We start from the raw sequence: 25,457 nt of genomic DNA, 5'->3' as shown, positions 1-25,457 counted from the left end.
TTATCATTATTTTATCTGTTAGCTCGGGGGGCAAATTTTCGCCTCGCTGTCCACCGCCCCTCGGTTTCGAGGGGCATCCGTTCCGTTCCCCATTGAGAGTCCCTTTCTATTGATTGCAAGCATTTGGGTTCCTTGTGCAGCTTCCGGGTGACCCTTGCCTGACTGGGAGCTCTGTCAAACCAATCCCCTGAGGCGGCCGGGAGCATTTTCTCAAGCGGAGCACCTCACTCTCTCTTTGTTCAGTGGAATCTGCAGCACTGGGCATGTGTGGAATGCCTCCTCCACCTGCCCCTCGTATCATCAATCCCTGCAATTGGTATCCTTACCAGGCTTGCATTAATTATGGGCTGCGAGCACAGAGGCAGGCAGGGAGGGAGGGAAGGAGCCCCTCGAGGAGTTATGGAGCATTGATTGAAACCTGCCAGATAGCTGGAGGAAAGCTCTGCGCTCCATCGCAGCCAAGAGTCGCCCGTTCCTCCAGGCACCAAGATCTGGTCTTTCAAAGATGTGGCTTGAGAACAATGGCTCGGGATAGTTACAGTCAAACAACGGAAGTCGGCTATGTCAGCCTAAGTCACGCTCTCGCCTCTGAGTCCGAGAGTTGTGGGTTCAAGCCCCACGTCGTGGACTTTCAGCTGACACACTGCACTGAGCAGTGCTGGGTGGGGGGAGCCCTACATTATCGGAGGCGCCATCCTTTGGATGTGATGTTAAACCGAGCTCCCCATCCGCGACCCTGTTCAGATGAATGTCAGGGATCCCCGTGGACACAATTCGGAAAGAGAAGGGAGTTTCCCTCCCTGGCTAACAATCCCCACAGATAATATCGTTCATTCACTTCATGGCTGTTTGCGGGATGTTGCTGTGTGCAAATTGGCTGCAGAGTTCTCCTACAAATACAGTCACAGTCAGGGACTTGAACACACAACTTCATGACTCAGAGGTGAAATGTGCTAGCCTCCGCTCCCCTATTCCAGTCGTCAATTACCCTCCGTGCACAGGCCATGGTAAAGCCTCTCATGGGGTATTCCTTTGACTCACAGCGGCCCAAAGCAGTGTTCTCAGTGACCTGGGGTCCCGATGAGGACAGGAACATTCACAGTGAAAGAGACAGCAGCCCTGATAGGCTTGGCAATGATCCAAGCTGGAGCCAGAGCCAGGTGGATGTGTTGGATCTTATTCAAGTAGCCTGAGGGCTCCTGAGAGCAGCTTTCAGGTAGTGTTTGATAGGTAGCGGAGGGAAGGAGGTGTGTGTGTGTGTGTGTGTGTGTGTATGGGGGGAGAGGGAGTGGGGGTGGGGGGGGAATGGAAGAATAGCTTTTCCTTTGCTCTCATTTCTCTTTCAGGTTGTGTCGAATGAAGCTTTCTCAGACAAGTCCGATCAAAAATTGTCTATCTCCTGATGTCACTCGCAAAAAAACACACACAATCAAAGTAGAAATGATTAACCCTGAACCCAGTGTGTGGGAGTGAATGAAAGTTTAAGGTTTCACATCAAGTGGATTAAGGTTTGAATGAGAACAGTAATAACAATGATCATGGTGCATTGGAAACTCTTTGGGGGTTTTAAGTTTGCAAACATGACACAACAGAAACTCGCCTGGCTTCTCAGAGTAAGTTGGGCAGGTGGGGGTTGAGGGAAGGCGGAGGAGGGGGGGGCGGGAGATGAGAGGGGGCGGGCGATTGGGAAGAGTTTGACAGACAGGCTGATCCGGGGTGAAATACAATCCATGTGGTGGGTTCAGACAAAAGCTGTGGTGAGTTGGCTTATCATTTTTTTTTGTCAAGTCATCAAAGTCACCTGTCAGATACAGTATGGAGGAATCCAGGCCAGCGTGTTATTTAAGCACGTAATTGCGCCTTATTTTGCAGCGTCTCACAAAGCCTTCCTTGTGATGGTCTGCAGGTTTCTGTCCACCCAAGCAGACACAGTCGGGGGAACGAGAGCTGGGGGGGAGAAAGGTGGAGGAGCTTGGATTAACATCTCACCCAAAGGATGGCCATTTCGACAGTGCAGCGGTGCTCTCTCTCCCCCCAGGGCTACACTGGTTATGCCAGCCTGGACTTCTGATTCAGAGGCGATAGGGCTCCCTACTGAGCCAGGCTCATGCACTCCGTATAATAATATTAATAATCTTTGCCTTTGATATTGCACTTTTATTACGTCGTCGAGACGTCTCAAAAGGCTTCACAGGTTATACCGTAAAGTGGATTGACTGTATTTGTGAGGGCGAAGCTACTTGGGTGGAAAGAAAGAAGCAAATTATGGTTTCTGCAGAGAGAACCTAAAGCATTTTTATGAACGAGCTGGCAATAAAGTCTGATTTCCCCCTCTTGGTATTTCTCCTTCAACTCACAGAACCAGCCGGGTTTAACAAGCCACTTCTCAGACATCCAACAGCAGAGCAGTTAAATTGTACAATTATTGCCAATTACTAACAAGATTTGCTGGTAAAATCCTATCACAGATTTCTCGAATAATTATTGCACAGACAATTTAGAGAGGGTGGGTGGGGTGGAAAAATTACTGGGTGTCGCTTTCTGACCAGGAAAGCACCAAGAGTATCAATTAAAAGTTACCAACAGATTGGTCTTGAAGATATAAAGAAGATTTGATGTCCTTCCTCGGATTATGAAACCAGAAGTAAAACCAGACGAACCAATTTTAACTGAAGCAGTTCTAATAAAAGTGCTTGAATAGTCCTCAATGCTGATTCCGTCCTTCCCATTGTGAGTAGTGCCAGAGATCCTTTAACATCCACCAGCTCAGGCAGAAGGGACCTCAGTTTCACATCTCTACCGAAGGCCGTCACCTATGAAATGCAGTGTACCACTGGAGCATCAGCCTGGAACGATCATGAGCTCAGAGGTCCAAGGGGAGGGTGGGGGGTGCTTTAAACCTACAACCTTCTGGCTTGGAGGCAAGAACGCTACAGACATCCATTGTGTAAGGTAGGCAAGTGCCCTCTTGTTCAGGCTGGATATAAAGAGGAGACAACAACAACAAAGTTATATTTGTATAGCGCCTTTCACGTCAGGAGGACGTCCCAAGACTCTGGACAGTCAGAGACCTGAGAGAGGGGAGTGCAGGGAACAAAGAAGCAGAAAGGAAGTCTGTACAGTGAGAAGGCTGAGATCTGAGTGGCCTCCCAGTGTCAGTCACATCCATAAACAGCTCGACCTTTTGAGTCTGTGCCACAGGAAGCCATGCTCACTCCCTGCCAAAGCTTCTTACTGAGGATCTTTCATTCACCAAAAAATTCTCCCTGGTTGCAAGTGTACAAAAGCAGACTTCACTGTAAATCCGATCTGTTATCTGTTGTCACAGGAGGAGCAGGCACTTTACAGAAGCCTTCACTAAACCTGCTGCTGACAGCAAAACTCCCTAACGTAGGCATGTGCAGTGTCGATAGCGTTTAGAAGGATCTGGACTAAATGGATGAACTAAGGGAAGGCAGCTGTTTTGTTAACGTGGGCAATGTAAGGTAATACAAAACATGTGTAGGCAAACAATGAATGTCCCTCAGTTAATGTGGATTGCAAAGAGCTGGGTGAGACATCTGGTTCTTAAAGGACCTTTGGCGGATTCTCAAGGGAAATGACAGAGAGCCTGGCATTGGGAAGAGAATCTGTAAATGTAAGCTGTCGTTGAAGACAGACAGAGAGTGGGGGGGAGGTTGAGACCGAGGGGTCGAGGGAGGGAGATCAAGAGGTTAGGGTCAGAGAGAGCTCAGCCCCCGATGGATAAGTTGGGGGGAACGTGGAGCAAGCCCGAGTTAGCCGAGCGGAGGGGGCGAGCAGAGGAATGGGGTAGGGTGAGATCAAAGAGCTAGGAGGTGCTGGGGTGTGTAGGGATTTGGAGGCAAGGGTAAGAACCTTGAAATCAATTTAGGAAGCAGGGAGACAGTAGAGCCTGGCAAGAACTGGAGTTTTGGGCGTGAGGAGTTTGGTGAGGGTGAGGATGCAGGCGATGGAGTTGTGGACAAGTTGGACCCAATGGAGCTCAGAATACTGATAATATGTACATCCACGTTCATTGGAAGCAATTCAGGGCTTTTCTACATACCTTGAGAGAAATTTCTACTTTACCCCTGATAACTGGGCTCATCAGCTGCTGAAGAAAAAATGCCACAAAGCCTGAGAATGGGTCAGATGTCGGGCTTGTAACGTTCCCTTAAGGGGTCCGAAACTTTGTCAGCTGTGCTGTAATCTAAAGAGGTTATGATAACGCGCTTGTGTAGGTTTCAGCCCCTTTCACTCCTCCATCATCTCACACCTGTTAGGCTGAGGTATGTCTGGTCTTCATCTCCGCTCGTGGTGAAGTAACTAATGGAGTGAGATGAAAACCAGCCTCTGAATCTCATTCAAACATGACCTCGGAGGAAACCTGAGCCGACTCAAGTGCCTCCTTGCGGGTTCCTCCTCAAGGTCCCTCCAGAAAAATGGGGAACGGATTCCTGAGGCAGGGAAGTTGTACAAACAAATCCAACTTGGTAACTTTTTTTTCACATTGCATTTTTGCTCAAGCCGGTTGTCTGACACATGCGGAAACCCATCATCCTGCTTAAGGGTAACCAAACCAAGCTGAGCATTCCATGCATTCCACTTGCACGTGCAAGTTCCAGTGACAGGTTTCAGGGTTCAGTCCCCATGGGTCTCCTCCAGCACCCTCGTTAGCTGCCATCATTCTTCATGTGTCAGCTCAGCCGGTGAGCATCAATGGCAGTGTGAGCTCAAGGAAGAGAGGGAGAATTTGCAGCCAAGCCTGATCTTGTCTTCGCCCAGCGTTCGTACCTGAGGACTCTCCAGGGGAGAGCAATGATTGGCAGTGGGAACCTTGGCTGATGATTCTCCCCTCCCTAGCCTGGGGTTGTTGAGGTCAGTTGCCACTCCTCAATGAGCGACGTTCGCAAAGCCCTTTTGAGGTGTCCTCCCAACGAGAAAGGCGCCGTGTCAATTGTAAGGGTTGTTATCACATACAATCACTGAGCTGTGGCACAAGCTCAAAACAGTGTTTGACTTTTTTTGTGTGTCAAAAAAGAAATGCTTATTTATTTATTTATTTATTTATTTATTCCAGCGCCTTGAGATGTCCTTCTGACGTGAAGAGTGTTCTTTTAATGTAATTGTGTTGTTCTGCGGCAAAGTTTAAAAGGCAAAAACACATTTCTGTACTGTGGGTAAATAATAATAATAATCCTTCCATTTGATATCTTTATCACGTCGTTGAGATGTCTCAAACTCTTCACAGAATGTGCAGTTTTGTAAAGTGGATTGACTGTATATTGTGTGGGCCAAATGCAGAATACACAGTCAAAGTATTTGACAGTATATTTTGCGGAGCGATGTGAGACATCTCAATGATGCGATAAGGTGCCATATCAAATGCAAGGATTATTATTATCATCATCATCATCATCACTATATAACAAAGTGTCTTTACCCTGCAGAAAGGATTGAATGCAGAGGAAGAGGAGAGGGGGAGGAAGCCTGGAGATGTGTACTGTCCACACAGCATTGTACAGTGTAGGCATATGTGTATATGTGTGTGTGTGTGTGATGCACTGAGTGCTTAGTCAGAAGCTTATTGGTTAGAGCTGGAGCACTTTGTAAAAGTGAGCCCCAGCCCAGTCCAGCCCAGCTCAGCTCAGCTCAGCCTCTCTCTCTCTCAGTCATACAAACTCTGATTTGGGAGACATTGCTGCTAGCTTCTCCCCCAAACCCACCACCCCCATCCCTGTCTGTCTGCCAGCCTCAGAGCTCTAATGCACAAGCCCCCTCGCCTCACCCACCCCCCACCCCCAGCACCACACAGAGACACCCTGAGCCCAGCAATATGTTGAAGCAGTGGATTGCAACGTTCACAGTCTGGGTGTGTGTGTGCATGTGTGTCCCTGGGGGTTACAGGCTGCGGCAAAGCTTTTAAAAGTTTTTTTTCTTCTTCTTCTTCCTTCCTTCCTCTCTCTCTTTCTCTCTTTTTGGGGAGAGGAGGGAAAGAAAATAAGAGGCACACACCAAACAAAACAAAAAAAAAATGGATAGTCTTTACCTGCTCTGGAATATACCTGCTCCATTCAGCCACGTCGTGATGCATCTGTTCACTGCAATCTGGCTTGGCCACACCATTCAGGCAGGTGCCCTCAGTCTCTTATTTTGTCGAGTGACTGAATTGCTTACCTGTTGTGTGTGTGTGTGGGGGGGGGGGTGGGGGGTGTTGTGTGTGTGGGTGAATTGCTCACCTTATAATGCGTAAATTGCTTATTTACCTGTGTGGGTGTCTGTGCGTTATGTATAGATTGCTCACCTGTGTGTGTGTCTGTGTGTGTGAGAGTGTCATTAAGTTCTGTGTTGAGTGAGTGAATTCGTTACCTGTGATGTGTGATGTGTGTGTGTGTGTGTCATGCATGAAGTGCTCACCTGTGTGTGTATAATGTGTAAATTGTTCAGGTGCAATGCGTATAAAGTGGACGTTGATCAGATCTGTGTGTATAACCGTGAAGTTGATCACCTGTGTGTATGTGTAAATTACAATGTGTGCATTGCACACCTGTGTGTGTGTGTGTGTGTGTTATAAGGTGATGTGATCACCTGTGTATATATGTGTGTTATATGATCACCTGTGTATATATGTGTGTGTGTGTGTGTTATGTGATGTGATCACCTGTGTGTGTGCATAATGTATAAATTACTCAGGTGTGTGTGTGTGTGTGTGTGTCGAGCAGTATATTTTATTGCAGTGACAGAATTGAGCTTTTATTATTTAACAGTTTCTTATTTGTGTGTGTGAGGGGGGGGGGAGGGGGGGGAGGGTAGAGAAACTCATCCCAAACCCATGAATTTTTGGAAAATATATATATATATACTGTATATCTGCAGACTTTGCAGTGTTGCAAGGCTTCCCACGTCTCAACATTGTTCCCTGTGACCGAACCTGCTGCACATTCTCGCTCCCACAGTCACAGCCCTGGATTAGAGGATGGTTCGTATCTGATTCTCTCTCTATCTCTCTCTCTCTCTCTCTGCTATTGCAAAAATAATATTAATGTGTGTGTGTGTGTGTGTGTTGCAACTCACCCTCTCCCTGTCTCTGCTTTGCAAAAAAAATAATAGTGTGTGTGTGTGTTGGGAAGAGGGGGAAAGGAAAAGCAAACTGTATTTGTGTGCATGTCATTGTGAAATGCACATCTATCTCCTCTCTTGATTAACTGTACACAGTTTGCAACCATTGCACAGCGCAATAGTACTCTCGAGGGCACCTCGTGTCAGTCTCTGGGTTGGGGTTTCCCTCAGTGCTGACTCTCTGCCTGCAGGAGAAGATCATATTTACAGCCTCCAACACAACCCCACCACCACCACCACCCCCCCAAAAAAAACACAGGAGGGAGAGAGATAAACAGGGAGAGATGGACAGGGAGACACACACACACAGAGAGACACACAGAGAGATAGACAGGGAGAGACACAGGCAGCAACACAGGGAGAGACACAGATGGACAGACAGACAGACAGACAGACAGAGAGAGAGATAGAAGGAAAATAAGTGAAAGTATCTGATGAACCCTTTTCCCAATGTCTAAGAGAGACAGAGAGTGAGAGAAACGTAAAGCTAAAGTTGCACTTTTATCTCTATTTTACTTTTAGCCGCCAAATTTGGGAAATGTGCCCTAATAAAATGATCCTTGCATTTGATATAGCTCCTTATCACGCCTTTGAGACCTCTCAAAGCGCTTCACAGGATACACTGTAAAGCGCATCGACTATGCGTTCTGTGGGTGAAACGCGGAAGCCAATTGCGCACAGCAGCGTCCCGCAAACAGTCGCGAATTTGAGTGACCAAATTATTATTATTTCTTGTTCATATACTTTTATATTGTAGTATATTTTGATACAAAATAATAAGCATTTCGATGACGTGTTTTTCTGCAGCACAGTAAGGGTTTGCGGGCGGGTAGATTAACACATTAGGTTTTGGGGGGCAATATGGCATTATGTTATTTTATTAATAATTCTGACCGCTTACCATTCATAATTTTCCAGACTATATCTTGCTGACACCTGTTAAAGTGGATGCTAGCGGGACCTATTTATCACACGACCTCACGCACAGAAGTCGAAGGAAACGATCGGAGGGACAGTTGCCCGGGGAATCTCTACATTACAAACTGAACTTCCTGGGACAGGAGCTGCAGTTAGACCTGACACCGTCCAACCTGCTGGCTGAGGGCTTTACCGTGCAGACTCTGGGCAAACAGGGCACAAGGACGCAGATGTTTCAGCCCAGCGCAGACTGTCTGTATCAGGGGTCCATCAGGAATGAGAAGCGATCAGCTGTCGCACTGTCCACGTGTGGGGGTCTGGTAAGTTGCGAGCCCAACTTGCTCTCTCTTTCAGTGTGTGGTTGCTGCAAGCCATAATATATTTGTTTGATCAGCCGGGTGGGTGTCTGACCCATGTGGAAACCCATCATCGTTGCTTAAAGAGCCTCCAAACCAAACTGAGAATTCCCTGCATCCCACCTACACATGGAAATCCCAGAGCTAGATTGTTGGAATGGAATGCGCTCTCTCTCTCTCTCTCTCTCTCTCTCTCTCACTCTCTCTGGAGGGACATATCCTGTTTACCTAATTCCGGAAAGTATTAGGCACAGGTTGGCAAGAGCCAAGGCTTGGGGGGACCCCAGAGTGTGCGTTGGGGGTAACTGCTGGAATCTAAGCAGCCAAAACTGCAAAGCTTGCCATTGATATCGCCCGTCCCCCCATTTGCATTGTTGTTTTGTTTCATCCTCTTGCCTACAATTAAACCAAATTGATGTCTCTTTTTTTCTGCAAAGCCCTGAGCATTTATCTTTTACTGTCGCCCGTTTTATGAATACAGGCTTCCCCCACCCACACACACACACACAGACACTCACTCTCACACACACACCGTGCCTTCCCCTACAATAAGCTTTGGCAGTGACCAACCATTCTTCTTGAAGCCCTCTGTCTCCACAATGTGAACTGGGACAAAAAAAAACAAATGAATGAGAAAAGATGTAAGGCTTCTCTTTGATCTGATTTCTACATGACCCCAGGCAGGGATCCAATTATTCTGTTGTCTTTTGTCTCGTCAATTGCGCATGAAGTAGAGCGAGAGAGAAAGAGATCGAGAGAGTGTGTCTTTTGGATATCATAGAATCTTACAGCACAGAACGAGGCCATTTGGCCCATCGTGCCTGTGCCGGCTCTTTGAAAGAGCTATCCAACTAGTACCACTCCCCCACTCTTTCCTCACAGTATCGCAAATTTTTCCTTTTCAAGTGTGTATCCAAATATATAGTTGAAAAGGAAGTTTGATTCCTGGTTCAGATAAAATCATTCAATAAGATAGTTTGACCCACGCTCCCCTCATCCCCCAACTCCTCATTAGCTGTTAGCTTTGCCTACAGTGAAACCACATGAAGCTGTAGGTAGGCAGGCAGGTAGGTAGGCAGGCAGGTAGGTAGGCAGGCAGGTAGGCAGGTAGGTAGGCAGGCAGGCAGGTAGGTAGGCAGGCAGGTAGGCAGGTAGGCAGGTACTTACATAGACATGGCAAAGTGCTCATTTCTCAAACTTTATGAGCGATGTTCAATAATTTAGCAAAAAAAATGATCGACTTTAATGATGGACGGTCCGCGAAATGTCAGTGTATTCATCAAAAGCAACAAAGCCCCTAAGTTCCACCATGTTCCACGATGACACAACAAGAAGTTTGGGTGTCAGCTTGGCTCAGTTGGTAGCACTCTCCCTCTTGAGTTGGAAGTTTATGGATTCAACCATATAATAATAATAATAATAATCCTTGCATTTGATATAGCGCTTTTCACGTCTTCTCGACATCTCAAAGCGCTTCACAGAATAGACTGTAAAGTGAATTGTATTTGTGGGCGAAACGCGGCAGCCAATGGCGCACAGCAGCGTCACATAAACAGCCGTGGATTGAAAATGACCAATTTATTATTGTTTTGTTTTTTGGAGGGATTATTATTAGGCTCTGTGTGGAGTAAGGAAACTTGCCCAAGGTTTCGCCCTCTGCCTGGGATTGAACTCAGGTCTCTCACTTGCAAAGCGAGTGCTCTAACCACTGAGCTTCAGGACTCCTTAAGGGGATTCAACCCTCATGATGGGTCTTTGAGTTCATACTCCAATGCAGTGCATAGGAGTAAACTGCAGGGGTTTGGAGTGGTGAGTGGGGGAGAGGGCAGGTAAACTGGACTGAAAGGATTGCTCTTAAAGGAGAAGACACAATGGGCTGAATGGCCTTTTTCTGTGCTCTAGAATTAATAATAATAATCCTTACATTTTAATATAGCGCCTTATCACGTCGTTGAGACGTCTCATAGCGCTTCACAGAATATACTGTAACGTGAATTGACTATGTGTTTTGTGGGTGAAACGTGGCAGCCAATTAAGCACAGCAGTGTCCCGCAAACAGGCATGGATTTCTTTTCGAAGAACTGGCACAGACACGATGAGCCAAATGGCCTCCTTCTATGCTGTATGATCCTATGATTAGCCCCTGAAAAGCGATCCGCCAATTGGCCACCAACCAGGTGCCTACTCACTGCTCGGTAAACAGAGGTGCGCGCGGAGTAAGGAAACTTGCCGAAGGTTTCGCCCTGCCCGGGAATTGAACCCGGGTCCTCTCACTCGCGAGGCGAGCACACTAACCACTTACACTACAGAATTTCTATGGTTCCTGTCTCTGGCACTATTTATTGGGAGTTCCATCATCAGTGTCACGACCAACAACAATTCCTACTGGGTTCAGTTGGATGTTTCCGCTATTGCAGAGTTCAGAGCACGAAGGAACGAGCCACAGTCATTGGAAACGGTTCTGAACTGCAAACCCTGCTGCAAGTTCCAGGAGTCAAACCATTGGTGCAGTGGGCGAGCTATGAAATCCAGGGTTTTTTTTAACTGTATGAACTGTTCCATTTCAACTGCCCGGAGCCGTGCTTGTTTATTCAGCCCTTTGTGCCGTTGTTTGTTTTGCTTGATAAGAGATTTATTTGGAGCCGTGATTCGGAATGTAGAAAGGCCCCATGTTTACCCCTGGCCGTTTGTTTCATGTTTCTGAAGCAGTTCGTTACTCAAGATTGAACAATTTTAATGAACTGACCTTCGCAATTGAGGTTTTATAATGATCCTGGCATTCGGCGTAGCGCCATTTGTTCACGTCGCCAAGACGTCTCAAAGCGCTTCACAAGGTTTTACCGTGAGGTGAGGTGACTTGTGTGTTTAGCGGGCGAAACCGGCCGCTAAGTATATCCCTGAGAGCAAATGACCAGTTTTATCTGGGAGGATTGTCGGCCAGAACATCGGGAGAAACTCCCTTCTCTTTTCCAACAAATTCACAGGATCTTCAATGTCCATCTCAGTCCCCCCTGCTACTCGCTTGGTCTCACAGCCTTCTGACCCAGAGGCAGGATTGCTACTGAGGGGACACCTGTGTATTTCCAAATTGAGACATTCCTCCTGTAGCGTGCTATTTCCAGCTGTTCCAAATGCTTAGTTTCAGACCAGATGAAGCCTGAGAAGAGAGTTTCTCTCTCTCTCTCTCTCTCTCTCTCCGTGTCCTGGCTGACAATCTTTCCCCCCCGCCCCCCACTGATAAAACTGTTCACTCACTTCATGGCTGTTTGCAGGGATGACGCTGTGCCCAAATTGGCTGCCGCAGTCGCCCACGAAACACACAGTCACACACCACTTTACGGTGTAGACTGTGAAGCGCTTTTCAGGTGTCCTCCCGATGTGAAAGGCGCTGTGTCAAATGTAAGGCTGGCTATTATGGTTTCTCTCTTGCTTGTTGTGTTTGACAATAACCTCCTGTTGATACTTTCTTTAGATGCTCTTATTCTAACCCTCAGCCCACTGAGTAAACAGGAATTTGCTTTAGTTTTCACAGGCCACCGCTGTGAGCAGTGATTTGGCCCTTGCTCAGGGTGTGAATAAACAGGAACTCCTTGTAGGAGTTGTACAAATGGCGAGACAAGTGGCCCAATGAATCATTGCTCCATTATCTTCCACTGCCTCGCTCTGCATGACCATAGCTGAGAGCTACTGATGGGAGAGGCATTTCATCTTGGCAGCTTCACATCCCAACTCTTCCTGGTCTCCAAATATTATAGGAATATTGAACAGGAGTAGGCCATTCAGCCCCTCGAGACTGTTCCACCATTCTACTTGACCATGGCCGATCAGTACACAAGCAGCCCCTCAAGTTGCCTTGTCAAGTGGCTCAGTCATTTGTGAACAACAACAATCACAATAATAATCCTTACGTTTGATGTAGCCCTTTTCACGTCAAGAGGAAGTCTCAAACCGCTTCACAGAATATACTGTAAAGTGGATTGGCTGTATTTTTGGGTAAGCTTCTTTGAGATAAATGGACAATTGGTGAATGAAGCTCTTTTCACAGGGAGGCTTGGTGTCAGAGATGCAGCATGCGGTTAGAACGTCAGTCACTACTCACACCATGAGGGATTCCACACTACAGTGACAATGGCGGGTTTGGGCTCTTGGCTCTGGGGCCAATAATAATCAGTCTTGTTTCTTTCTTTCACCTGTCGATGAAGATTATGATTAACAATGCAAACTAATATTGTTGATACATTCATCATGTGACAATAATTGCTCCGCTACTCTACCCCACGTGAAGGTGTACAGATCCTTTCACAATGGGAAGAGGTCTCAGAAGCCCTTCACAGGATTTACTGTTAAGTATAGTGACTGTGCCTTTTGTAGGCAAAATGCCGTAGCTGATTTCTGCACAGCTTGAATGTTCGCCTACAAAACACACGGTCACTACAATTTGAGTGTGTCCCGTGAAGCACTTTGAAACGTCCTCCTGACTTGAAAGACACCGAGTGCAAATTCAAGGAATACTATTTTCATTGCTATTACTGTACAAGGCGATCTTGCCTGTGAATAGTGGTGACCTGAGGAGGCAGGCAGAGGGCACCCGTGAGCTCTCAAGGAGGGAGACTGAGGAGGGAGAGTTTAACTGTTCATTGCCTGCGCTGGCCTTTGGTGTGTCTGCAGCTCTGGCTCCTAACATGAGCCCGAAAGGGTACAGAGGACCTCTCTGAGTGACGTCCACATCCCAATGTCTTATACAGTTAACCTCTGTACAGCGTCTGTCATGTCTGGACGGTATCTCAAGGCGCCTGACACTGCTGATCGGGCATCCGAGTTGGGGATTGGAACTGAAAGGGGTGGGAGAGGGGGAAGGTTAACAAAAGGGCGGTTAAAGAGGTAGTTCTGTGTGTGCCTCAATCCCTCCACTCCACTATCGGTGGCCGTGCTTTCAGCCACTGCCCCACAGCCCTCTGAAACTCCCTGCCTCAGCCCCTCCGCCGTTCCCCCACCCCCATCCTCTTAGCCTGTCGCACCTGAAGACTTTCCTCTTCAACCGTGCCTATGGTCACCTCCCCCTCTCCCCGGCTTGGTGTGTGACGCCGTCCCACGTGAAGGGCACCGCGCAAATGCAAGTTGTAGTGGAGGCAATATGTAGACTGGGATATTGTCAATCCTTCCCCCGCTCGTCATCGCTTTTCTTGTTGATTGATCACGTGCGCTCTAGGATGCTATAACCAGAGCTCACCTCACGAGAAGGTTTACAGTGGGAGGGTGGCAATCACATGTCCTTGGCCGACCTTGACTGAGGTGACATTGATGGCTTAAACCTCAGGTCAACACCTTGCAGTTTCTCCTCTCTCCCCTCCCCCCCCCCCCCCACCCCAACCACGGATTGTATTGGAGTGTTAACCCAGGCTGTTAGTTCAAAGTCCCACTGCGGGGGCTTGTGATGTGTGATTGTAACGAGGGGTTGTGTGTGTGGATCCCATTTAAGTTGCAAATCGATCAAAGGCGTTGTGCAGAATTGTACAGATCGCACTGCTCACCCACCCAATGTGTTAATGAGCGCACGGCGGGGGGGGGGGGTGGGGGGGGGGGGGGGTGGAATCTGTCAGCAGTGTAAAACTTTCACCCTTTCTATTGTATCCAGGAGCAAAGGAGGGGCGGTTCACGGAAACTTTCACTTTAGGAAATTGAACGTTTGCTCTGTGCATCCTTTTTAACCGTTTAATTTTTTGTGTGTGTAAATTATATATGTATAAACTGTGTATAAAAAAAATATCCCTGAACAAGCGCTTTCACTTTCAGTGTTTTCCCTTCGCTCGGGATTGGAACCAGATGTTTCCTTTTAAAGGGAGCTCTCTCTCCGCGCTCGATCTCTGTCTCCTTCCCATCCTCCCAACCGCGAGCACCCACCCCTCACGCCCCCAGGGCCTAGCCCCCGCTCAGGAACCCCACCCTGCTTTTGGATGGGAAGCGTATATATTTTTGTTTTAATTAAATTGAAAAACAACGCATTGTCTTTGCAATTTTTTAATATATTCATTAAAGTAAAGCCAGTCGTAGATTCAATTAAAACACAATTTTGTTTTCAGCCTGCGAGACCACTTTTGCCGTAAAATGTAAGATTCGTGGAACGTTGTTGAAGTAAATTCTTAAATCTTTCAAGAAATACCTGGAAACGGCTTCTGAACTGAGACTTAAGTTACAAAACTGCTCGCAACCCTGGACCATCTGAGACCAAATGGTCTTGCGGGCTAGGACTAGCTGGAATCCTGTGTCCTGTGATTTTTTTACGTGCAAGCTTTTTGTTTGAATTATAAAGACGTTTTCTGTTTTATTACTAATATTACGACTGAAATTGCTCAGCTTAGACTGTGAGCTGAAAGTCCTAACATGGGGGCGTTGAGCCCACGAGTTTCTGGCTCCGTGGTGAGAGTGCTGCTACCAAGCCACAACATTGAAGTGAATAATAATAATAAAAATCATATTAATCCTTGCACAAAAAAACTCAAGTGAGGGAAAGAGTTAATTAAAGTTTAAGCTTTCCCCAGTTGCCTCGACTGTCCCTCCTTTGCCGATCTCCAGTCAAGTGCAGTCGCTCGCTTTATGTTGCACACATGTCATCTTGCCTCATGTCTCTTCTTAAATGATTAATCTTCATCCGCCTGTGTTCTGTTTCTCTTTCCCTCCTCCCCTGCTCTTTTGTCTGTCTTGTGGTTTCCAGCCTGATCTTCAAATACACTGACTGAGGATCTCACTGACATCCTACTCATCAAACAGCGTGCTCTGCAGAACACGCCTCGCCCTGGCAATAAACAGGGAGAGTTTAATCCCAGACAGGCAGCTGTATTAAAGCACAGCCGGCAAATGATGGCACACTGTTTAGGTCCGTGGATCTGTTAGACATTTATAGGCAAAAGATGGTTATTTGACCCATCTCGCCAGTGCTGGCCGTCCAAAAGAGCTTTCGGTTTAATCCCATTTAATAATAATGATAATCTTTGAGTTTGAACCGGCGCCTAATCACGTCATTAGGACATCTCAGAGCCCTTCATAGGATTCACTGTAAAGCATAGTGCCTGTGTGTTTTGTAGCCGAATGCGGCAGCCAATTTGCACAAAGCGACGTCCCACAAACAGTCATGGAGTAAGTGACTGATTTTATCTGGGGGATTGTTGGCCTGGACACTGCGAGAGAGAGAGAAACCGCTTTCTCTTTCCTACTAGGGCCAGGTGATTGTTCATGTCTATCTGAACAGACAAACCAGGTTTCTCTTGATTTAACATTTCTTGATTTATGGCACAATCAAGAAATATTCAATCAAGAACATTTATTTTGTTGGCCGACCCAAAAGGTTGACCACTACTGTAAATAGTGTTACATTTATAAAAGGAGGTGAACGAGAGAGAGCGCGCGCGAGAGAGAGAGAGAGAGAGAGAGGGAGGGAGAGGAATTCCAATTCCTCTTTCTCCTGTGCATCTCACCAATGTTTTGCTGCCTCTTTGACTGGTACCTGATTGATTTCTGAGCTCGATGTAAAACACAACTCACAAGTCCACCTGACTCATTCATCCAAAGTGCCCCACTTATTGTATGGATTTGGAGATGGCAGTGGAAGGGAAGGTTGGCTCCATTAGGCTGGGTTTCTGGACGCTATTTCTAACTGTTCCAGTTGACCCAGAGGATGATGATTAGACACTAACAGGAGTTTTACTGTTTAACGTCTTGGCCACAGTGTAATGTGGCTCCAATATCTCCTGTGCCAAAAGCAATGTAATACTGCAGTTTAATTACAAGTTGGACGGAAAGTTTTCTGAATTTCCCTCCTCCCTTTGCTCCAGCTGCCAGTTGGGCAGGGTTGACACGCTGTCAGGGTGGCTGCGGTGGGCTCTGTGATGTGTGGACGACCAGACTTGTGCTCAACATGTCTCGTGGAGTTCTTTAGCTTTCTCGCTGTGATCGAGGGAACGTGGTGAATGTGGTTTGTATGGATTTTCCAAAAGGCGTTTGATAAGGTGCCGTGTATAAGGCGTCTGGAAAAAAATCTAAAGGCATCACAATTCCTACTGGCATTGAGTTTTTCATTGATTGAGTTTGGACTGAGTCTTGGTTGGTTAAGTTAGGCCGCCAGGGGATTGGATGGTTTGGGTTTCTAAACCCAATTCACTCTTCATCCTTGTTCAGGTCAATAAATAGTTACCAAGCCAGGCCAGGATTGGGAATGGGGGGAGTGCTGTGCTGTCGGAGGTGCCGTCTCTCAGATCAGACGTTAAAAAACAAGGCCCCGTCTACCTGGGCTTCATGTGAACGTTAAAGATCCCGTGACATTTTTCTAGAAGAGAAGGCAGTTTCTCTCTTCCTGTGTCCTGGTTGACAATACCACACATAACATCAGTCACTCACATCATGGCTGTTTGTGGGACGTTGTTGTGCGCAAATTGGGCCTCGCATTAGCCTACAAAATACACAGTCACTACACTTGCTATCAGTTCCCTATAATGATAATTATTAATAATAATAGAGATCCTTGCATTTGATATGGCGTCGCCAAGGGGTCTCAAAGCACTTCACAGGATATACTGTAAAGTGGAACGACTGTGTATTTTATGGGTTAAACGTGACAACCACTTCCGCACAGTAGGGTCCCACAAAAGTCATGGAGCGAGTGACCGATTTTATTGGGGGGGGGGAGGGGTGGATTGTTGCCAGGACACCGGGAGAGAAAAACTCCCTTCTCTGAAGCACTTTGAGATGTTTTGACATGAAAAGGCGCTATATCAGATGCAACGATTGTTATTATCAAAGCGCTGGGAATCCAAAGCTGCCCCCGAGACCGGAAAAGGTCTTCTTGGGCAATCGGAAGCTCTCCTCTCCTACCTCCGGAGATGGCAAAGGACAACGCTGTTCTGTTGGGCTCCACAGTAACCCCAGGGGGTCTGAGAAGGACCGAGTGTTTGCTAGATTTCCAGCAAAGTAAAACCAGATGACTAATCAAAATTAATCAGACAGATATTAGGAATTCCGCAAAGCCGCAGGATTAAAGACCCATCTATTTGACTGTAGATACCCTGTGATTGAAACTAATGGTTTATTCAAATGCATGACTTCAAAGCGAGTTTGCCCCTTGTGGCATTTTTTTCCTTTCAAGAAAAAAGGGAAGAAAATAATTAAAGGTTGTGAGCGTACGAGATGGAATAAAACAGTGGTTGGTTATAACAACGCCGTTCTGCACTAAATGCAGCTTTATTACGCATTTATTTCCTAATCGTGTCATTAATTTAATTACTATCTGCATTGTGATTTGGGTGGACATTATATAAGCCCCTCTGCTTCCCCTCTTCCCCCATTTGCCCTCGAACTTCCCACTCCCTTTCTCCCTCCCTCGCCCCCCCCCCCCCCCCCATCCACCCCCAGCTCTTTCCTGATGCTATTTCAAAGAGTGGAGAGGTTTCTCGGTTGTTTCTAGCTTCTATTACCCCCCTCCCCGTCTAATTTCACCCCTAAATTTGGTCAATCGGCTCTTCATCTCATTGCTACCTATGGTACAACGCTGGGCAGATTAGCTGCCGAATTTGCCTGATTGACTTGCACTTCTGATCAATCTTTGTGGTCTAAAGTTCTTCAGGATGTTTCTCGTGAGCGAACGTCATTGCAGAAGTCACTGTTTTTTGGAAGTTCCTCTGACTTGCTTATCCACATCTCAGGCATTACACAGGTAATTAGAGACTGTCTTTATATCTCTTAATAGTTCCCCACACTTCACCACCCCCCCCCCCCCCAATGTTTGGCAAACGTAACAAAATAATAATCCTTGCATTTGATGCAGAAGAGTTCTCGTTACGAGGACATCTCAAAGCGCTTCAGAGGATTCACTATAAAGTGTAGTGACTATGTATCTTGTGCATGGATAGAGGGGAATTGTTGGCCAGGGACATGAGGGAGAGAGGAACTCCCTTCTCGAATTTAAACATGAACACTTGAGGGGATGTGCTCTGAAAACAATGAACTAAGACTCAACAGGATCCATCTCAGAGGTGATGTCATGGAGATGCCGTGTATAAGATGCTTGATGCCATATATTATAACTTGGACCGACACTTAAAGAAATGTATCAAGGCAGAGGATTCAGTGTGAGGCAGATCCAAAGCTGTGAAGAGCTAATTTCGGGCACCCACCAGGAAATATGTCTTGATCTGGTGGTTGATCCACAGATGATGGTTGAGGCTTGGACACTGGGACTCACTTAAGAACCTCCTCGAAGCTGCAATTAATTGAAAGACAGTGCAGTGGGTTCTTCAGGCAGATGGGATGAAATGGGTTGAGGGGACCTCTTTGTCCAATCTGATCTTGTGAGCACGTCCCATCTCATAAGAACATAAGAAACGCTAGACGAAAAAAGACCAAGGTCCATCTAATTTGCCTTCCACCTTCCTAGCGATCGCATGCATATATGTTCCAAATGACCCGTATACTGTATCTCCTCCCCAGGCATTACCCTGGCCGAGGGGCAGGTGGGCGAGTGGGTGGCTTCCAAACAAGATTTGCCGATGATGCGAGGAGACCACGAGAGCAATCGTACAAATAGAAATTGTTTTCTATTCCATATGGTTGGAATAAGCAACAAATAGAACCCTAGGGATAAATCATCGATGTGGTAACTTTATAAATGGGAAATGAGAAGCAGATACAAATTTCTAACAGATATCTCGCTGTCATACGATCTTTCAAAAGTACCCAAATGACTTTAACAGATGCGTTTCTCTGGCTGGGGTAGGGCAGCGTATTAATGACTGGACTTACAGACACAGCTGTGATTGATAGTTACTGAATGGGTTTACATAACTGGCGAGGGAAGGGTTTGTCCAGTCCAGTGAGCTTTCACCCTGCTCTGTTTCCCCCGTGTGTTCATATCAACAACAAGAACAGCAGCAACAACAAAATTACATTTGTAGAGCGCCTTTCATGTCGGAAGGACGTCCCAAAGCGTTGTATCAGTACAGGGCTCCATGTTCCAGTTGGTGCTCGATCAGAATCACCACATCATTTGCTCCATTAAAACGAAAACCTAAGCTTCTTATTGGCTGCGCGTTATTGTTTGTACATTTGCTCTCGTGGCCAAGCTTTCAGCCACTGCGCCCGAAAACTCTGGGGAAAGGGAAACACCGCACTGTCAGAGGTGCGAGTGAGACATTGAACCGAGGTCCCGTCTGCGCCCTGTTCAGGCGGACGTTGAAGATCCCATAACACTATTTAAAACGAGAAGGGAATTTCTCTCTCCCGGTGTCTTGGCCAACAAACCCCCCCCAGCGAAATTTATCATTCACTTTGTGGCTGTTTGTGGACGATGCTGTGCGCAGATTTGGCTGCTGAGTTCGCCTAGAAAATACGCTTTATATCATTGCACTATATCACTGCATTTTATAATAAAATCCTATCAAGTGCTTTGAGATGTCCTCCTGACATGAAATGCTCTGTGTCGGATCCAAGGATTATTATTTTTATTATCAGAGAGGGAAAGAGGGAGAGAGATATCGGGAAGATTTTGCTGAAATCTGCTTCCCTTTAACGTGCCAGAGCTATGAATATTGTGCTGATATGTTCTGCAATTATGGTCGTTTTAAGAATGAAGCTAAAATTGTTGGTTAGAGTGGCTCATGGTAAATCCTGTACTGTACCAGTTAGCAATGAAATTTGTTGCCTCAAAAACCAGGAAAGAATTAAAGAAGAGCATTTATAACATCGACACGGTGAGACCCGCATGCCAAGAAAGTTAAGATGGACATATAGGACTCGTTCAGCAAAACTAAATACAGAATTCTAACTCCAAACAGAAGTGATCCAGTACCACCGGCACAGTATTAGATGCATGTGCAGTTGCAGTGAGAGTGGACAGAGATGGTAATTCGCGTGCACGCACGCACTGCACTGGAGTGTGTGTGTGCGCGCGGGCAGGTGAGGGGGTATGTAGGTTCCCCCTAACCCTAATGTGTGTTTTGGTATTTTAAGCAAGGCTCTGCTGTGCACCAACCAACAGCAACAACAAATTGTATTTATGCAGCGCCTTTCAGGTCAGGAGGACGTCCCAAGTTGCTGGACAACGAGAGCTTTGCACCCGAGCTGCAGGTTGGGATCCGAGAGTGAAATGGAGTGACTGCGTTCGCTTCGCAGGTTTTCACAACAACAATTTGGATTTATATAGCGCCCCCCCCCCACGCCGGACGGCGTCTCAGAGCGCTTCACAGGAACGGATCCCGGGACCGAGCCGGGGGTGGGGGGGCGGGGAGAGGGGGAGAAAGATGACCAAAGGCGCGGTCGAAAAGAAAGGTCTTCAGCAGAGACCTGAAAATAGGAAGGGAATTTTACTGTGAAATTTAATTTAATTTTAATGTGAAGTTTAATTTTTTTTACTGTGAAACGGACTGACTGTGTATTTGCAGGCAAACGTGGCAGCACAATTGTGCACAGCAACGTCCCACAAACAGTAGTGGACTGAATGACCAATTTTATTTGGGGGATTGTTGGTCAGGACACCAGGGGAGAGAGAGAGAGAAACTCCCTTTCTTTTTGAACATCGCAATGGACCCTTTAACATCCACCTGAACAGGCAGACGGGACCTCGGTTTAACATCTCACATGAAGGACGGCACCTCTGACAATGCGACCCCCCCCCCCCACCCACGTGGGTGGGCGGTTGCATTGTCCGCTTAAACGATATGAGTTCATGTCCCGATGTTGGATCCGACATAAATAGAGTAAATCTAGAGCCAGGTGCAATTGCTCTCTCTCTTGTCTGTTCCCCCCACACATGAGATCATTAAATGATATCCTGTAACCGAGGGTTGACATGGAGAGCGATCACAGGAAGATGTGTTTGAAATCATTCCAGTGGATTCTGGTTAGATCTCTGTTCTCTCTTTAGAGATTTAAAGATGCTGTTGGCATTTCATGAGATCAAAGGCCAAGTGGCAGAAAGTGAACTTGGGTTCCTCGGGAAACTTCAACGTTAATGCGATTAAGAGGTTTTTCAGGGGTTTTTTTTTCTTTGCAATTCGTTTCTTCATCCGTATTGTTGAATTAATTTTTCTCTCGGATTTCGCCTCTTGGATTTCGTCGGTCACTTGAGGTAAGCAGTTTCGGGTTTCCTGAGTGGCTTTTAATTAAAAATTGAAGCTGCCTGCGAAAAAAAAAATCTATATGTGTATATATATATGTATATAATCACAGAGATAGCATGATAGATAAGACATCTATTACAAAGGCAGAGACCTAGAATTATTCTGAAGGTGGATTAGATGGGTGGATTAGATTTGTAAAAACAGCCCCTGATAAACACATACTTGATCAAAGCATAGAATCCCACCTTCGTGCCCAAGATCCACTCGCACATTCTGGCTCAGTACAGATACCCAGTCCACAGTCCTCATTCCGTTTTTATAATTAGGGAGGATCTTGATAGGATAAATAGAGTGAAACCATTTCTGCTGATCAGTGACTTTGGTAACCAGAGGTCAGAAGCATACAAGACACACGCACACATACACATATACGTACAAATACAGACACACTCACACACGCATTCACAGACACACACTCACATACACAAACACATAAAGAGAGACATGCGCACAGATACACACACACACACACACACACACATGAACAGGCATACACCACAAACAGACACACAGGGTTGTTGGGACGTGGCAACCCTGAACGAAACCAGTGATTGAAGCAGAATCCGTAAACAGCTTTGAAAAGAGAATTAAGACACGCGTTTCAAGCCAGTGGTTAAATCGGGATAGGCACTTAACAAGGAAACATTTGCAGAGCTATGGGGTAAGAGTGGGGGAGTGGGACTAGTTGGATAGCTCTTTCAAAGAGGTGGCACAGGCACGATGGGCCGAATGGCCTCTTTCTGTGCTGTAAGATTGTACGATTCTTCCGTGGTTCAAGTGTTGGACGTTTCCCAAGCCTCCGTTTGGTTGTGCACTCGGCTCATTACGGTTCTGTGGGTGACAATAAGGCGCTTTCAGACACTAATTAATATTGCGTAAGATATGTGTGTTTCACCACCCCCCCTTCTCTCTCTCTCTCTCTCTCTCACGTTAATGAGTGATTACGTGCACCTCACTACATAGGAGCTGCTATTTTTAGCAGCTGTTCATAGAACTTAATCCGAGTGTAATGTTTCATGGCAAGCTGCTGCAATTAGCAAACTGGCCATTTCTTCTCTCTTCTTGTTTTGTTGGTTGTTGGGAGTCCAAACAAATCTGATCTCAGCGTAATCCAGTGTTCCTGGCAAACCGACGACTGTTTATCGGGATTTAATATCAAGCAACATCTTTGAGCTCAATAGGGTTTCACCTCGAGAGGGAGAGGAGGAGGGCGGAGTGGGTCATTTTGGGTGATGTGAAAACTCAGCTCGCAAATATTGTGTTTCCCAGGATTTTGGAATGAGCGAATTATTGTAATTAATAGTTACGTTGCCAACAGCCCTCCAAATAAAAGAAAACTGGTCACTCGCTTCATGCAATTTGGCTGCCGCGTTTCCCTACAAAAATGTACAGTCGCTACACTTCACGGTAAAATCCCACGAACCGGTTCTGAGACGTCGCGACGACGTGATAAGGCGCTGCATCGGGTGCAGGAAATTACTTTTTTTTAAAACCAAATCTCCGGTGACGACATAAAGCGCTTCACCCAATGGAGTACTGTAGAGACTGGAGTTTCTCTCTCTCTCTCTCTCTCTCTCCCGGTGTCCTGGCCGACAATCCCTCATTTATAATAGGCCGTTCTCTTCATGGCTGTTTGCGGGCACTTCCCTGGGTGTAAATTGGGTGCCTCGTTCACTCCACTTTGCTGTATATCTTCTGTAGTATGTTGAGCCATCCTCCCAAACGTGAAAGGTACTCGATCAAATGTAAGGATTATTACTATTATTATAGTGACTGTTGCCTTGTTAAAATAATAATATTTTGTGGCTGTCGCGTTTCACCCACAAAATAGTCAATCAATCAATCAATCAATCAATCAACTCTGCGATATATTCTGTGAAGTGCTTTAAGACGTCTCAAAAACGTGATAAGGCGCTATATCAAATACAAGGATAATAGTAACAATATAATAATAAGAGGTATTAATATAATAATTATTGATAATAATGACAATAATCATTATTATTGTATGGCTCAATCTATATGATGTTCTCATCAGACCTGGTCTGATCCTATTGACTTAGTTACCAGTGTCTCCTCTCCCCTGAACTAATGTGCCCTAGTGTAACCCTCCCTGTCTCTGGGCCAGTCAGGGTTTGCTCCAGGGTTAGCTTAGCTCGGTTGAGTCCAGCTTGGAGGGGAGTAATTACTGGTGTAAAACAGATGCAGAGAACACAGAGTTCCCTTTGTTTCGCTTCTTGTAAGTACGGTGCATTGCTGAAGGGGGTAAAACAAAAATTGCCATCGACACAAATTGCTTTGCCAAGAAATGCTATGGTTAGATCAGGGTTACTCTGGGATTGAAGCAGATTTATTTTACCCCCGAAATATCAAATCTAAAATCTTTTTTTTTTTTGCTCCATCTTTGTCATTTAAAAAAAAAGCGTTCGGCAATTCGCTCAAGATCTAACCGTCCAGCCTGGCTCTGGGACTCTACCCTGCGTGAGGGGTGCTGTGTCAATGCAAGTTGTTATTGTTGCTGGCGGACAATGATGGGGCGGAAACCAAAAGAAAACCTCACAACAGTGTTTGGAGCTCTTGTTGATGTCAGTTGGTGGTCAGTTGACTGGTCCGAGGCCCGGTCCAGTTGCAGACTAACTGGTCTCCTCTGGTCAGGAATTTGTTATGTAGGTGTTACTCTCGAGGGATGACTCTGGGCAGTGTGAATGAGGGGGTGAAGAGATGGCAAATTCTACAGTAACAACAACAACTTGCATTGATACCGTGCCCTTCACGTGGGGCTGCATCCTGGAGCGCTGAAATGATTAGGAATGAAGGGGAAGAAGAAGGGTGGCATTGGTATTATATAACATTATATTACTATATTATTATTATAATAAAAATGATCGTGTCCCTTTGCCAAAACCGAGCCGTGCGATCATCATGAAGAACTTGGTTTTGGATTGGCCTGTTCTCCGATTGGAATAAAAAGAAAATGCACAAAGGATTGGTTTGATCAGAGACTTGGGCCCTCATAGCCCAGGGCCCTTGTACACAGTGTTAGGACTGATAAACGAGAAGCATTGTTGACTGGCACCTGTCTCACCACATGAATTGCTCTGTGGTCCTTGACTGTTTCCAGATGGAGCTCTCAGAACTCTTGAAATCAAAGGAGGGTGAAGGGGAGGGCGGTTGGGAAGCCCAAGGCGAGGAGGGGGTGGGGGTGGAAGCTGAAGGGCAAGGGGGGTGCTTGGAGGCCCTTCCTCAGAGAGCACAACCTGTCACCCAATATGGGAAGACTATTAGATGTGGCCATTGAGAACTCAGAGGCCTGGGTGTCTTTGAGCTGTCTTTGAGGGAGGAAGCTTGATGGGAGGAGAACCATTTGTGGTTGAACTCAAAAGAACCCTGGAGAGGTCAGGAAAGGAACCATCTCTTTTTCCTGCAGAGGAATTTGTAGCTCTGAGCTCACACAGGACAGCGAATGGGGTTAGAGTAGAGAGTTCCAGTGGGGGAGCGAGCACCAGCACAGATACGATGGGCCAAATGGCCTCCATTCTGTGCTGTAAACCCAGTCCTATTCATACCAGCAATTAAAGAAAACTGTAAAAATGTGTTTTGGCCCAAACGTCAAGCTTCACAGTTCTTTGCTGAGAGTTGGATCCACCAAAGCTTTTTATTTCCTCTCTTTTTACTGCCACCTCCCAGCCAGCTTTCTCACTGTGATGAATTAGTGGCCATGGGACTGTGTCAGAGCCAGCGAAGGAGGGAGCGAGGGAGTGAGTGGCACTGTTAAGTCTAGAAAGCTTTTGGCCCGGACGTCAACAGGGTTGTGAGACTGAGAAAAAAAAAGAAAGAAAGAAAGAAAGAAAGACATGTACTTAGCAGCGTCTGAGAGAGAAAAAAATCACATTTGTCTTTC

At 46.3% G+C, this 25,457-nt stretch overlaps 1 protein-coding gene across 1 annotated transcript in view; it reads left to right on the top strand.

Annotated features, from left to right (window-relative positions):
• Positions 1-1,580: 1,580 nt before the first annotated feature.
• Positions 1,581-25,457, top strand: part of adamts18 (ADAM metallopeptidase with thrombospondin type 1 motif, 18) — a 55,242-nt gene continuing 31,365 nt past the window's right edge. The window contains exons 1-3 of the mRNA XM_042340381.1: positions 1,581-1,613; positions 6,877-6,979; positions 8,038-8,357. Of these exons, the coding sequence (XP_042196315.1) occupies positions 1,581-1,613; positions 6,877-6,979; positions 8,038-8,357 (456 nt within the window). The remainder of the gene's footprint in view (positions 1,614-6,876; positions 6,980-8,037; positions 8,358-25,457) is intronic.

The sequence above is a fragment of the Callorhinchus milii genome, unplaced genomic scaffold, assembly GCF_018977255.1.
Source record: "Callorhinchus milii isolate IMCB2004 unplaced genomic scaffold, IMCB_Cmil_1.0 Scaffold14, whole genome shotgun sequence".
Lineage (NCBI taxonomy): Eukaryota > Metazoa > Chordata > Chondrichthyes > Chimaeriformes > Callorhinchidae > Callorhinchus > Callorhinchus milii.
This window is presented reverse-complemented; position numbering and strand designations above follow the sequence as displayed.